The 13,826-nt window shown below is 42.6% G+C and overlaps 1 protein-coding gene across 1 annotated transcript in view; it reads left to right on the plus strand.

The window, feature by feature from the left end:
• The window catches only part of HMCN1 (hemicentin 1), a 278,171-nt gene that overhangs the window by 141,122 nt on the left and 123,223 nt on the right, over positions 1 to 13,826 (plus strand). Inside the window, exons 31-38 of the mRNA XM_054980206.1 lie at positions 556 to 834; positions 2,174 to 2,455; positions 3,752 to 3,860; positions 5,152 to 5,321; positions 6,116 to 6,270; positions 7,798 to 7,921; positions 10,042 to 10,143; positions 12,354 to 12,530. Coding sequence (XP_054836181.1) covers positions 556 to 834; positions 2,174 to 2,455; positions 3,752 to 3,860; positions 5,152 to 5,321; positions 6,116 to 6,270; positions 7,798 to 7,921; positions 10,042 to 10,143; positions 12,354 to 12,530 — 1,398 coding nt within the window. The remainder of the gene's footprint in view (positions 1 to 555; positions 835 to 2,173; positions 2,456 to 3,751; positions 3,861 to 5,151; positions 5,322 to 6,115; positions 6,271 to 7,797; positions 7,922 to 10,041; positions 10,144 to 12,353; positions 12,531 to 13,826) is intronic.

Genomic DNA, 13,826 nt, shown 5'->3' on the forward strand with positions numbered 1-13,826 from the left:
CAGGTATGTAGACCCCCCTGCCTTTTCTGTGGGTGGCTCAGTTTTTTTAATTTTTAAAAAACATAATTTAAAATTAATTTTAACTTCTTATAAACAACAATAACATTAAAGATAACAATAAAACCAGTTGCTGCAAGGTACAGTATTGACATTCCTGTATTGTATGTCTGTTAAGTCAGTCTGCGTGGATTCTTTCGACATTACATGAGACTGAGAGCTTTATTTTGTTGTCGATTGTTCAGGAGGATAAGATGTCTCATGATGAACCAAACTATTGAATAAGTTGTTCACACATGTCATTTGTTGTTGTGCAAGGTCTGGCTAAGGATGAATAGTCATGAGTGTTCATAGATTTGAAATTTTTATAACATCATAGTTTGGTATGCTGGGTTTTTTGGTTGTATGTCGTTCTTGGCTATATGTTCAGTGAAGGGGGTGGGGGTGGCTCAGTTTTGTTGCTTTCATGATTACTGGTGTGTAGTGCTGAGACAACCACTGAGGCAATGATATCTGTGCTGGTTTGCGTCCTGATTTCTTTTTCTTTCTTGCTAATAGTTCCACCTGCTATTAAAGGAGGAAATATTACCACCGAAGTCTCGACATTGTTAAACAGTGTAATAAAGCTGGAGTGTGAGACAAGGGGAATACCAGGTCCTACGATAACATGGTATAAAGACGGACAACCTATTATTTCTAGCCCAGAAGCCCTTTATATGGAAAGGGGGCAATTCCTTCAGATCCCTCGTGCTCAAGTCTCCGATTCTGCGAAGTACACATGCCAAGCAACAAACATTGCTGGGACTGCTGAAAAAATATTCCAAGTGGATGTCTATGGTATAAAGGAATTAAATATAATACACTTGGCGAGGGTGCTGAATTTTTCCTTAACATGTTTCTTTTGTTATATGTGGTGAGGAGGAGAAATGGTCAGAAAGCTGGAAACCGGAATGTGCAAAGTGACAGCTCCTGGGCTGGCTCAGGGGACCCTTTCTCGTCTCAGTTTGTCTACTCATTTACCAGTTATCTCCTACTCTATGCTTTGAGCCCATTCATACATAATCTGACCTGGCTAATATTTAGACATCACTGCTAAAACAAGTGATGTGTAGTGTAACTTCCTAAGGATCACGGTGGCATTCTCCAGAAGTGATTTTCTAATTTAAGCATGCCCAACTCACAGAAATAGACATTGCAGCCTTATAAGTGAATAGAAGACTTGCTGAATTTTCCTCTCTATCTCCTTACAGCACTACAGTTCCCAGGGTTCTTTCTGTAGAGAAACCAGGGTGGCTAAATATTTAAATTTGCAGAAAGGACATGCCCATTCTCGTGTACCCTCCTTTTGGGCAATGTGTTGTGTTACAAGGGCCATGGGGAAAGTGGTAACAATGTATACAAAATCCCTGCAGCTTGGGTTACTTTGGGGTCCCCAGAAGCCAGGCAATCCATCTTTCTCATTTTGCTCTCATGTTGTGACAGCAAGGAAGCAACATGGGCCCTAGGGTTGCCAACTCTGGGAGTTCTGGGGTTCCCAGAGTTGGAAAACTCCTGGAGTTTGGGGGACAGAGTCTGGGAAGGGTGGACTGCAGCGAAGGGAGAGAGCTCCGCAGGGATGTGATGCCATACAGTACACCCTCGAACACTGCCATTTTTTACAGGGGAACTGATCTCTGTAGTCTGGAAATCAGTTTTAACTCCAGGTGAACTCCAGCCCTCACCTGCAGGCTGGCAACTCTATATGGTTTGGGCAGACAGCTTCAATCTCCAGCCTTCAGGGAACAGCTAGAATCCTCTATAGGATTCCAAGATGGATCATTTTAACCCTTGGCTTGATTTGAAATCATAGCAAGTGGTTTCCTGCCATAAGAAAGAACCTTGATTCCTGGAGAGGAGATTTCCCTTATGCATAGTTAAGTCCCTTCCTTCCCTATCACATGTCTGTGGGTATGTGTTTCTGTCTCAGTCACGTTTTTCATCCTCCCCTTTCTCCAAGGAGCTCAGGATTATCCTCCAATTTATCCTCACAACAACCCTGTGAGGTAGGTTAGTCTGTGAAAGGAGTGGCTTGCCCATGATCATTCAATGAGTTTCAGAGCAGTGGGGATTTGAATATATTTTTTTGTCTTAGATCAAATTGCTCACAGAATACTTCTTTCTTTTTTTCTTCCTCAAGTTCCTCCACTCTTTGAAGGTGACTCTGAAACAACCCACAGCAAACAAGTTGTTGCTGGCAGTTCACTGGTTTTGGAGTGTAATGCTGCTGGCAACCCCCCTCCTATGCTTACCTGGTTAAAGGATGGTGTTCCTGTGAAAACAAGTGACAATCTCCACATCATATCTGGAGGAAGGAAGCTGGAGATCTTGAATGCTGGAGAGGCTGACCACGGGCAGTATGTCTGTGTGGCTACCAGCATAGCAGGAGAAAAGGAGATCAAATATGACGTGGAAATCCTAGGTGTGTAATGAACATTGAATTTATGTTGTGCTTTTTCTTTAGCTTCTTTCCAAATTCACATTTCCATAAGTATAAGCAAGACCTGCTGGTTTAGTCTCTACAGACTTTTTTCATCCCAAACTGCCTTTATAATGGACAATTAATTGCATTTTGTGTGCATATATGTTTTGGCATCATTGGGTGACAGTGTACTCTACTGATCTTTCTCCAAAGATCCCTTGGTCATGAGTCAAACCCACGTGTTGGGTTGTGGGGATGTTGAAACTGGTTTGGTTAATCTGAGAATAGAATGTGGCAGAAGAACTGGTGCTGCTGCTTTGAAACTAGTGCTCATTTTTACGTTCTTGTATTGTCTGCTCAGCTAGTAAATAAACGGTGGTGGGAAGTGTCCTGCAGTTGCAGCCAACTTACAGAGACCCCGTAGGGTTTTCAAAGCAAGAGATGTTCAAAAGTGGTTTGCCATTGCCTGCCTCTGCATAGCAACCCTGCATTTCTTTGATGGGTTCCCATCCGAATACTAATCTGGGCCAACTGAGATCTGCTGAGATCGGGCTAGCCTGGGCTATCAATTCCATATAGCAATCTTCATTTCATTTAATAGAGCATCTGTTAAAACTATTACTTTTTTATTGTTTAAACATTAACAAGCTCACAATCCATCTAGCCCACATATATTTTCTTACATATTATCAGATCTAGTATGGATATTTGTTATTAAAAACATAATATGCTGCTATGCTGCAATGCTAGTCTTGTGCACAGACAATTTAACAGTAAGACGGGTAAGAAAATGACACACATTCTGCAGGCACAGACGATCCTGGAATGCACAGGCAAACCTTTTGTCATTTTCCAAGGCTTGGAAACTGTTTAAAGGTTTACATAAACGATAAATGAGTCCTTAACATTCAGTCATTTAATTGTACATCCCTAGTACCAAAAGTCTTCAGTGACCTCACTTCCCATCTAAAGAAGCTCTGTGAAGGAGACACTTTCAAGTCCCTGAATTTTCCATCACTCAGGGAGGGAAGAAGCATGAAACACTACTTTAAATATTGGTTTTGAATTCTGGCAGTCTTTCTCCCACACAATGAAGCAGCCTTATCCTGAGTCAGGACATGGATCTGTCAATAGCAGTATAGTTTACGCTGAGTGGCAGCAGCTTTCCAGGATACAAGGTGGAGGTCATTCATGTAATCTCCTACCAGATCCTTATGACTGGAGATGTCAGTGACTGAACCTGGGGCCTCCTGCATTCAAAGCACTGATTGTGCTTCGTTTTGGCTTTCTGACTAGTGCCACCCAGTGTGGAAGGAGGAAATGAATCTTCAGACTATATCGTGATTCTTCACAGCCCTTTGGAGTTGGACTGTCCAGCAACAGGAACACCTTTGCCAGCAATCACGTAAGGAGCAGAAGGGCAATTTAAAAATGAATTGGTCTGAGACAGGGCTGGGAGTAAATGTTTAAATACAGAGCCATTTGACCATGGGCTAAAAAGACAGAGATGCGGTAGAAGCTTACATGTGTCCTTTTTTCTCAAGATGATGCTGTCCTTTTCCTTTTGTGGGAATGAAATACGCTTAACACAGTATAACCCAATTACATATTTTACATATGCTAGATAGAAAAGAATTTCCTTCAGGAAAGAGAATCATAGACCCAGCTAGACTCTCAGGACTCCAAATATACTCAGAATTTGCCGTGTTATGTGTATTCCTTCCCTTATTTTTTCTTGTTCTCTCCCCCCCCCCCCTCAAAAATATCTGTAGGAGTTTTAAAATGCTACATTGGGTTTTATTTCTTTTCTTTGAGAGCTCATTTTTTCCCCTTCCCCAATATGGTAGAGAAACCTAGCCAAGGCAAAGAGAGCTTTGTATGTATTTATAAAAGCTAAAGGTATATACGTTGAGCAAAAGTATTGTTTCTCTTATCGTGAGGCAGGAGTCTATGGAGGCTTGTCAAGATCTTTACCTAAATACCAATGAATATTGATAGGTAAGGCTTAGAGTCCACTAACAATTTGTTCTCCTGCCTTCTTGATTTTCTATCTCCCTACTTTGACTTTTTCAGAACACAGTTCTTACCTTTCCTTGCTTATATTTTTTCTTAGTCCTTTATCCAACAGATAAATAATCAATTTGAGGACTGTAATTTGATTAAGGAATAATTGCTAATATGTGTATGTGCACTCCCGCTCAGGATTCTTTAGTGGAAGAGCTGGGTTCCGAAGTCTTAATACGCAGAATGCGCTGCTTTGTAGCAGTGCCCCTGTGGTGTAGTGCCTAAAGTGTTGAACTCGGGACCAGGGAGGTTTGTCCTTCCTCAGTCTCCTCTAGCCATAGACCTTACTGGGCCAGTCTCTCTCTTTCCACATAACCTATCTCACAGTGTTGTTGTGAGTATAAAATGGAAGAAGGAAGAACCATGTATGCCTCTCTGATCTCCTTAGAGGAAAGACGGGATAAAAGCATGAATTGGTTGACCAAGCAAAGGAAAGAAGAGGGCTTCCTATTATTTATATGAGCTCTGGCCAATCCAAGGCTTTGTACTGTGTGCTGGTGAATATCACACACTCCTAAAGAGAGCTCACGAGGTCCCAGGAGCCCATTAGGGCCTTAGCCCCAGCCTCTGAGTCTCTGAGGCATTCTGATCCTCCCATGTACATTTTTAAAGATTTGATTTCTATTCTCCAGGTGGATGAAAAATGGCCAGCCCATTGAAGGTGGCGTTGGATATAAGATCTTACTCAACGGACGTAAGCTGCTCATCTCACGAGCAGAAGTGTCAGACACTGGCCATTATCAGTGCAGAGCAACAAACAAGGCAGGAGATCATGGGAAAGAATTTGTTGTAACTGTGCATGGTACGTAATGTGTAGAAAGGTTTTTAAGAATCCGTTTTATTTTGTGAGAGAGAACAGTGCAACTCCTCCTTCAAAAACCTCATGCCACATTGGAGAAGTCGCCAATGTGACTTTATCCCATGCTGGTGTTGCTCCAGTCATTTGTCTGCGTGCGTGTGCGTACACTGGCATCGTGAACGGTAGCTGTCATTCTATGAAAGGAGTATCAGAAGAAACTGTAATGGTCAGATATATATTAAATTTGTGAATGCTATCAAAAATTGAATTCTCTTTCCTACACTTGATTTTATTTATTTAGGAAATATATATGCTGCTTCTCAAGGCTGTTTCCAAGTAAAAACAATGCTACAAAATCATAAGAATCATACATTATCAATATAAAAACAAAGCAAGCCATTAAAAGACAGCACAGTGGAGCACTTAGATCAATTTACCTATGCTATAGTATTTTGTGGTTCTCTGCCCTTGTTCCATAACATTGGCTGCTTGTGGTAAGGAAACTCAGAACACCATGATGTCAAGACAGGGACAAATTTCCCTAGTCATTAAAGAAGATAGAATTAAACACATGGTTGTAATTTTCAGTGGCAGCCATGCATTCAGCATGTCATTTAGCTTGGCCCTTAGTGTAATCATTCCAAGGTGTTTGCTTCACTTGTTTGTACTTAATATGCAGGTCTATAGTAGCTGGATAACTCACAAGAACTAATCTGAAGCAGTTCACCGAAGTAAATAATCTGGTACAATATTATAATTCGAACCTACTGCATAAAGTTCTCTATTGATTTCTGCAGTCCCTCCAGCAATCAAATCGGCTGGGCCTTCAGAGAGATCTGTAGTGATACACAAACCGGTAAAACTGCAGTGCATCGCGAATGGCATTCCTACCCCTTCTATTACCTGGTTAAAAGATGGTAGTCCTGTGAACACAGCTAGAGAAAATATAAGAGTGAGTACCAAGCTTTAAATCATTAACAGTTCAAGAAATTAACAGCTTTTGCCCTGTTGGTCCAAATGAATCAGGCAAGAATTTCATTGGTGGAGAAGTATACAGGCTTTTGAATGGAATGCAGGAAAATGGAGTATGTGATTACTGGTTTTAGAATTTAGTCTCCTGTTCTCCCCCCCCCCTCTTTTCAAACCTGAATGATACATTTTTTAAAATAATGCATACTTAATACAGTTTCATATAAACCTTTTTGATCAGAGTTTTAGAGATCTGTCCCCAAAGCCAGAATTCCAGACTTTCTTGTAGGAAAATCAGGACAGAAGGAGGAAAAGCTCTACACTAAGAAGTGTACTGACCAGGGTGGCCCAGTATCTGGTAACCAAATGCATGCATCTCCTCCATAACAAAGGTGCATAGGACCAGGGTATCTGAGGTAATATCTCCATCACTGTGAAATTACCCTTTATCTAAGACCTTCTGCTGGGGCCTTGCCCAATGCTCAGGCTGACTGAGATTGATGGGCATTAGGATTACCAACGTTCAGATGGGGGCTGGAGTTCTCTCGAAATTACAACTGATCTCTAGAATTCAGTTTCCTTGGAGAAAAAGGCAGCTTCAAAGTGTGGATCCTGTGGCTTCACATCCCTTCTGAACTCCCTCCCTGCTGAATCTTACCTTCCCCAGGCTCCTCCCCAAAATCTCCAGGAATTTCCCAAACCAAGGCTGGCCACTGTATTGGGCATGTGAGACACTGGCCTTTTCAAACGTTTCACACATATTACGAACTTTACAGTTCCAGGAGGCCTGCCTGGACCTCTCCTTCTAGCAGTGAGAAGGAATCAAGCTCTTTAAGGTCGGCAGAATCCTGAGGGTTCCTTTAAACCTAAATTCCACTTGGGTCCTTTAAACCTGTTTATGTTTTTCCTTGTTTTCCTTGGTATTTTTATGAATATTTGATCTCATTGTGGTGTGTGTGTGCTGCTTTCTGATCTTTGGACGTGTTTTATCTATTTTAGTTATGATGTATTTAGGTTTTTAAAGATCTTGTTAGCTGCCCCTTGGTTCCTATAAATATAGTGGAAAGATTGGGCATGAATACTTTACATGCATAAATAAACAAAGAGCCAAGTACAAAAAAACCCCTCAATTTTAAGCCATCTAGATCAAAGCATGAAAATGAAATATAATGTTTATTCATTCGGCATAATTTATCGTTAACTGGAATGTTAGCTGTAGGATTTGAGCCCAATGGCACCTTAAAGGTTGGCAGGATTTTCAGGGTATAAGTTTTCAAGAGTCAAAGCTCCCTTCTTCAGATACAGGGATTGTAACTGTGAATATTAGATGTGAATTTTTTGGGATTGTTTAGCATAAGACCAGCACCAGCAGCATCTTACCCCCGAATATTGCCATCGCATGAAAGGAGCATGGGGCTTTATGGATATTGTGTGAGTGTGTGTATACGTGATTTTGGCAGAACTGATCATTTCATTGGTTCCTTGGCTTGCCTTTGTTGTTCTGGAGCAGCTGGAATCTTCGGGCCGCATTCTGCAGATTGCCAGAGCCCTGACGGAAGATGCCGGCAGATACACCTGTGTAGCAACAAATGCAGCAGGGGAAGCTCAGCAGCACATCCGGCTGCATGTATACGGTAATGGTTTTCTAACTAGTGGTTGAATGTGTCTTATTAATCATACTAGTTTCCTCCCTCCTAGTTTCTGTGTTCAGTTCTTCTTATTTTACAAGTGTTTGTAAAATTTTAGCACCTCCAGTCACTTTAGAGCTTTAGCCTTTCATGGTTATCATCTCTCCAAAGACCAGTCTGTAGCAAAGGCCCAGTTCTCATAAACTGGTAAGGCAGTATTTGAACTATACAATACTTCAGACTGTAGGTGATGGCTCATATGATTCATTGCTCCACCACAGGAAAACGACTCCCTCTATATAGAAAACTAGTATGCCAAGAAGAGGGCAAAGATGGAACCTTTCTCCTTGACATATCACCTCAGTGTGAATTAGAACAGGGAATATGAAAATCTAGTTTTGGTGTAATGTTTCCTGGACACAGGGATGTGGCAAGAGAAGCTTACTGGGCAGGAGGGCAGACCTCTACAGACACCTCTCAGGTGGGTGCAGGTATGGTGATGTCTTGCCTACCAAAGGTTTCTGATGGCCTTCACTGAAGAAATGAAAAGACACTGGAAGATCCATGACTGGATCACCCATGTTGTTTTTTTAATTGATAAATAGCAACTACAGGGAAGTAGACTGAATTGATTTGGGGGTTAAACCCTTTCCTCCCACACCGTTTTCTTGACCTGTAACTATTATTCCCCCATTGGGGGAGGGCAAATAAGCAGCTCCAGGAGATTGTGTGAGGTTGGGAATACAGTGTTGGGGGACAGTTTTTTCCCCTGTTAAACCAGACTGAATTAGATCCGTCTCCTCTCTCCCGCGGTTTTGCTCTGAGGCTACTAGTTTTATTTTCTCACAGAAAGTCAGATCAGTTGCTTAGACAGGAAACGTTCATGTCAAATTTCATCCTACATAGCTACATGTAAAATGTATGCAACCATGGTAATATTTCTGGCATAGGAGGCAAAATCCCTTTCAAAAATATTTAAATCATGACCCAAATTTGACTTGTAATATGAAAATGTTGAAGTTCCGTGATTTTTCTCAACGGCCTGTTCTAAGAAAGAACTAGTATCTTGGTAAGGATCCTTTAATCCTGAGTTAAATTCCCAATATGCTTTTGAAAATCTTTATTTTTTTGCTGGACTCTATGAATTGGTTAAATTTGAACTGGTGTATTTACCAGATATTCATAATGGATTTGATGTTGATCCAGAAGGGATTTGAGGATCTCTGGGCCTGTCCGAGGTGAAATAGTCAGTGATAAGTAGCTTTTGATGTATAGGAATTGATTTTGGAAAAATTATATAGCAAGTGGAGGTGATCTTTGTGGCCCTAAGGCCAAACCCCCTATATCTACTTGTGAAAATATTGGAGTACCATCAAATGGAATGGATGAGGCTAAGCAGGAGAGGGGGAGACAAGGGCCGTTTCCACATGGCTTACCTTGTTCTGGAAAACAGTGAAACCTTGTGCAAAATTGCACGAGAAGACACTGTTATCGCATCTTCTTGCGTGATAACAGCATCTTCTCTCAAGATTTCGCACGATAACAGCATCTTCTCGCGAGATTTTGTGCGAGATTTCACTGTTTTCCGGAACAAGGTAAGCTGTATGGAAATGGCCAGGGCTTGTACTTGCCCCAAATACACTGGGAGAAAGCCAAGCCTCAGTGACTCTGTCAGAACCTTGGAGGTTTGACTTGGATCTAGGTGGCAGCAGCACAAGGCCAGGAATTGGTGATGAGCATAAGTCATGCCCATCATATTCTTCCATGCTACCTGCTCCAGTGATATTGCCAATACCACAAGGGCTCTCATTGTTTACTTGTGCAAAGAACCAGCCTGGTGTGCCATGCAAAATAGACTGGTGTACCATTGTTTGGCACATGGGTCAGGGGTTACATACCCCTATATGTCTTCTTTCTATTCTTTCTGCTCCCCCAGCCCAATATTGCCTCCATGTGTGTGGTGAGAAGCTCTTTTAAAAAGTCACATCAGCCTTATCTTGCCAAGAAAAGCTAGTGTTTCTGTGACAAGATCGTGAGGAGAGCAACGCACAGGCCAAGTGCAGAAAAGAGCGTGTACACAATGTAGTTGAACAATCAGGAGACCGTACTTTTCTACTTCTTTTTAGAGCCACCGAGTCTGAAGGATGCAGGGAAAATGATAAATGAGACTGTGGTTGTGAACAATCCTATACAGCTGGAGTGTAAAGCATCTGGAAATCCTTTGCCAGGTATACTCATTCACAAACATGATTTTTCATAATTACTAAAAAATGAATGTGGAGTGATGGAAAGAGTGCTGCAGAACTTTACCAGACAACCAGAGCATACTTCGGTTGAACTCTGTAGGACAGCTGCTACAATACACATTTACACTTGTTATGATCCACCGGTGGTTGTTGCTGCGAAGCCTCTGCCACAGTTTTGTGTGATGGCACAAAATATCCATGAACCTTCCACGTGCTTGATAAAATATTTGCACCTTCTGTGGGAGAAGGGAAAGTTGCAATTTTGGCTGGGATTAAAGCCTCACATGGCCCTTAACTAATAGTTTTATTATACAGATTGGAGATTGAGAAGTAGTCTCCAGTGAACTGCAATGTCTAAAAGAAAGTTGCAGTGTATGCAATGTGAGAAAAATGTATCACGTGAAGTGTGGCTCCACTGTGCATACGGTGCCAGAGCCACTTTCCCCTAGGAGTTCTTTTTATTGACTAAAGATGGAACTCACTGATTTACAGATTGTGTCTTGTTGATTAACTATGTGCAATATCCAGAATTTACACCCAGAAATCAAATGTAGAGGCTGCAGAAGTGAGCCTGAGGAAAAGAATTTGGTAGCTTTCAGAAGTGGCTTTCTTGAATGCCTTGGTAGAAACAACATGTCATAAACTTGGAGACTAAACTGTGTCTGCCTTGAGGGCCTGCACTGCCTTAGCTGGCTCCTGCTTCCTCGCCATTTTTTCTTGCCCTGTAAATGCAGAAACAGATTTTCATGGAGCTGGTTTACATATGTATGTACACCACTTGATTACTCAGCACTTGATGACTTGCAGCTGAGTTTGCGGACTGACTCCATTGACATAAGAAGAAAGCTTTTGTCTGTGGTGTTTCTTTTTCTGTCTCTCATTCACACGTGCAAGTCATTGCTTGCTGCTGTGAGTGATGAACATGTGAGTGATGAACATTTCTGTGAAATGTGCCCTGAACTTTTCACCAAAATTGGGTAAGTATCCTAAAACTACCTCAAGAAATAGGGCAACACCAACAAGTAGTATTGGGCGGGCCCATGAATGAAAGTCCACAGCATCATAGTGTGTGGGGCCATGAACCAGATGGCCCACTGAGGAGACCAAGTAATGAGTGAGTCACAAGAATGCTAGTGAGCAGTTTGTTTCCTCTTGGTGATCTTGTTTGTGACTCAAAAATGAGACATTCCTGGCCAAAACAATACATAACATTGGGAAATGTGTGATTGCTTCTTCTCTGTATGCCCCTCTCCCAGTTCAGTAACAGTCTCAGAGAACATGGAGAGACTACCTGGATTGGACTGTGAAACGGCATTTTTTTAACTTTTGTCATGTGACATTTTCTTGGTCTTATTTGCCCTCCAGGAGCTATTTGCTTAGTGAGACAAACACTGTATGTCTTATTAGCAACAAAGCCCATTGCGGGGGAAAAATACAACGGGCTCTAGAAAGGGGAGGGCGGGCAGGCAGACATTCGCTCCTCCTCCATCACTGATTCCAACTCGTGAAGGAGGGGGATGGGCATTGTCATCTGCTCCATGCCTGATCTTCCTGATCTTGGCCATGTGAAGGGGTGGTGGGCTTTGTTACCTGTTCCATGTGTGATACATGCCAGGAACTGGGGGGTATTACTGGGTGCAGGCATTGCCGCCTTGCTCCGAGTCTGATCCCAGCTGGGTGAAGGGGGTGGGCATTGCCACCTGCTCCCCGCTGGGTGAAGGGAGGAATGGGCATTGCCTCCTGCTCCGCACCTGATCCTGACAGGTGAAAGTGGGTGGTGGGCTGTGAGGCCTCCATTAACCTTGGGACTGCAATGCAAGGGGTGATGGGTTTAAATGTTTCCTGCTGTCCTTTTCCCAACATGCAACAGTCCCAGGGAATGGCCCATTTGCCCCTTTGGGGTACTCATATGAGTGCCAGTATACTTCTCCAGTAGGGCAAATGGTTCCATAGGGGCCTTTGTAGGTTGAGAAAACCATTTGGGCCCTTAGAGCAGGATGTGTGTGAGGGAGCGAAAGGCTTTCTAATGGTCTGTGTGCCGTGTGGCTGTATAACAGCTGTATAACATAGAAATCCATCAGGGCAGCTACGAATGATATTTCACTATTCTTTTCATTCCAATATTGTACATTTATACAGAGTAACTATGATTAGTTCCTACTCTTGTCTCATTCTCTTATTTTTCTTTGCAGTTATCACATGGTACAAAGATAGCCGACCTCTCGCTAGCACTGCCAGCATCAGTTTCTTGAACAGAGGGCAAACAGTGGAGATTGAAGGAGCCCAGATCTCCGACACAGGCATTTATAAATGCACTGTGGTGAACGCGGCAGGATTCGCTGAACTATTCTACAGCCTTCAGGTTCACGGTAAATACTGCATCATAAGAAGATAGGCTTGGGGTGGAATATCTTTATTTCAAATGGTCTTTTCAAGCTTTATTGCATGAACGTAACATCTTTCAGGTGCTTGTTAAAATAGTTTTCCACGGAGGCTTGGAGAAGGACAGAAAGCTCATTTTCCTAGTGGTGGCATAATTCAAAATGGGAAAGAATTTCATTCAGTAGTATTTGCTTGATAGAAGTGTGCGTTATAGTCGTTTCTAGAAGATAGATTTCGGCATTGCTGTTTCAGCAAGCTAGGTGATCAGATTAGTCATTACCTCAGAAGAACTGTATGTAATTCTTAAAAGACCTAAATAGCAGCTGTGGTGACCTTTGGTTCAGATTGGAGCCATTGTGCTGGGGGAATAAGTCTTCTTCCCCTCCCCATCCCATTTTCCAACCTCTACCAGCCCTGCAGCCGATATGAGCTCTGTGAGGGACGGGGATGAACAGGAAAGCAAAATGGCCCTGAAAAGGGCCCTGCCCTTGGCCCGCCATTCACTCCACCCACCCTCCAATGGAGGGAGGAAGGAGTAAACACTGGCTAGCATTGCAGCAGCAGCTCATGCACCCTGTGCAGGACCCAAGCAGCCAGCTCACTCGTAGCAGCAGATGCTTGCCCACCAGGGCAGCCAGCTTGCTCTCTACCATAGTAGTTTGCCAGCTCTGCACAGGGTGAAGGCTGTTGACTTGCCACAGCTGAGGCCAAAGGACTTGACACAGCAGCAGCTAAGAGGATCACTACAAACAAGACAAAGGCCGCTCTTTGTTTGGGGCTGGGATGGCACTGGTGAGGGGAGATGTCCCCCAGGCCGTCAGCCCACTGAAACTTTTTCTGGTGACCCTAATGGACAATCTTCCCATAGTGGGGGGCAATATACAGGCACTGTTGCAATGTAGTTTTTAAAACAATCATAGGAAATCTCTTCACAAATCTGCTGCAATATCTAGTTTGGCTAAGAGATGCTTATTTATTTTATTGTTATTATTTCAGATCAACTAATTTTCAACCCTTTCAAATTAAGAGCTCTTACCGTTAACGCCAGCTGATGTAGGAACACGAAACGTATTTTATAACTTTCACTGTTTTATATCTTTATGTTTCTTTCTGCCTGCCTTCCTTTTTTCTTAGGAAGTATATTCATAGTATCTGCTAGTGATGACTGGGTGACAAAGGTGTATTGTTTGCAGCATATCACATGAAACTGCAATTTGTATTCAGTTTTCAGGGTTTGCTGCATTAAGACTGGTTCCTGATTAAAGAGGAACGGATGTTTTGCA

The sequence above is a fragment of the Eublepharis macularius genome, chromosome 5 (assembly GCF_028583425.1).
Source record: "Eublepharis macularius isolate TG4126 chromosome 5, MPM_Emac_v1.0, whole genome shotgun sequence".
Lineage (NCBI taxonomy): Eukaryota > Metazoa > Chordata > Lepidosauria > Squamata > Eublepharidae > Eublepharis > Eublepharis macularius.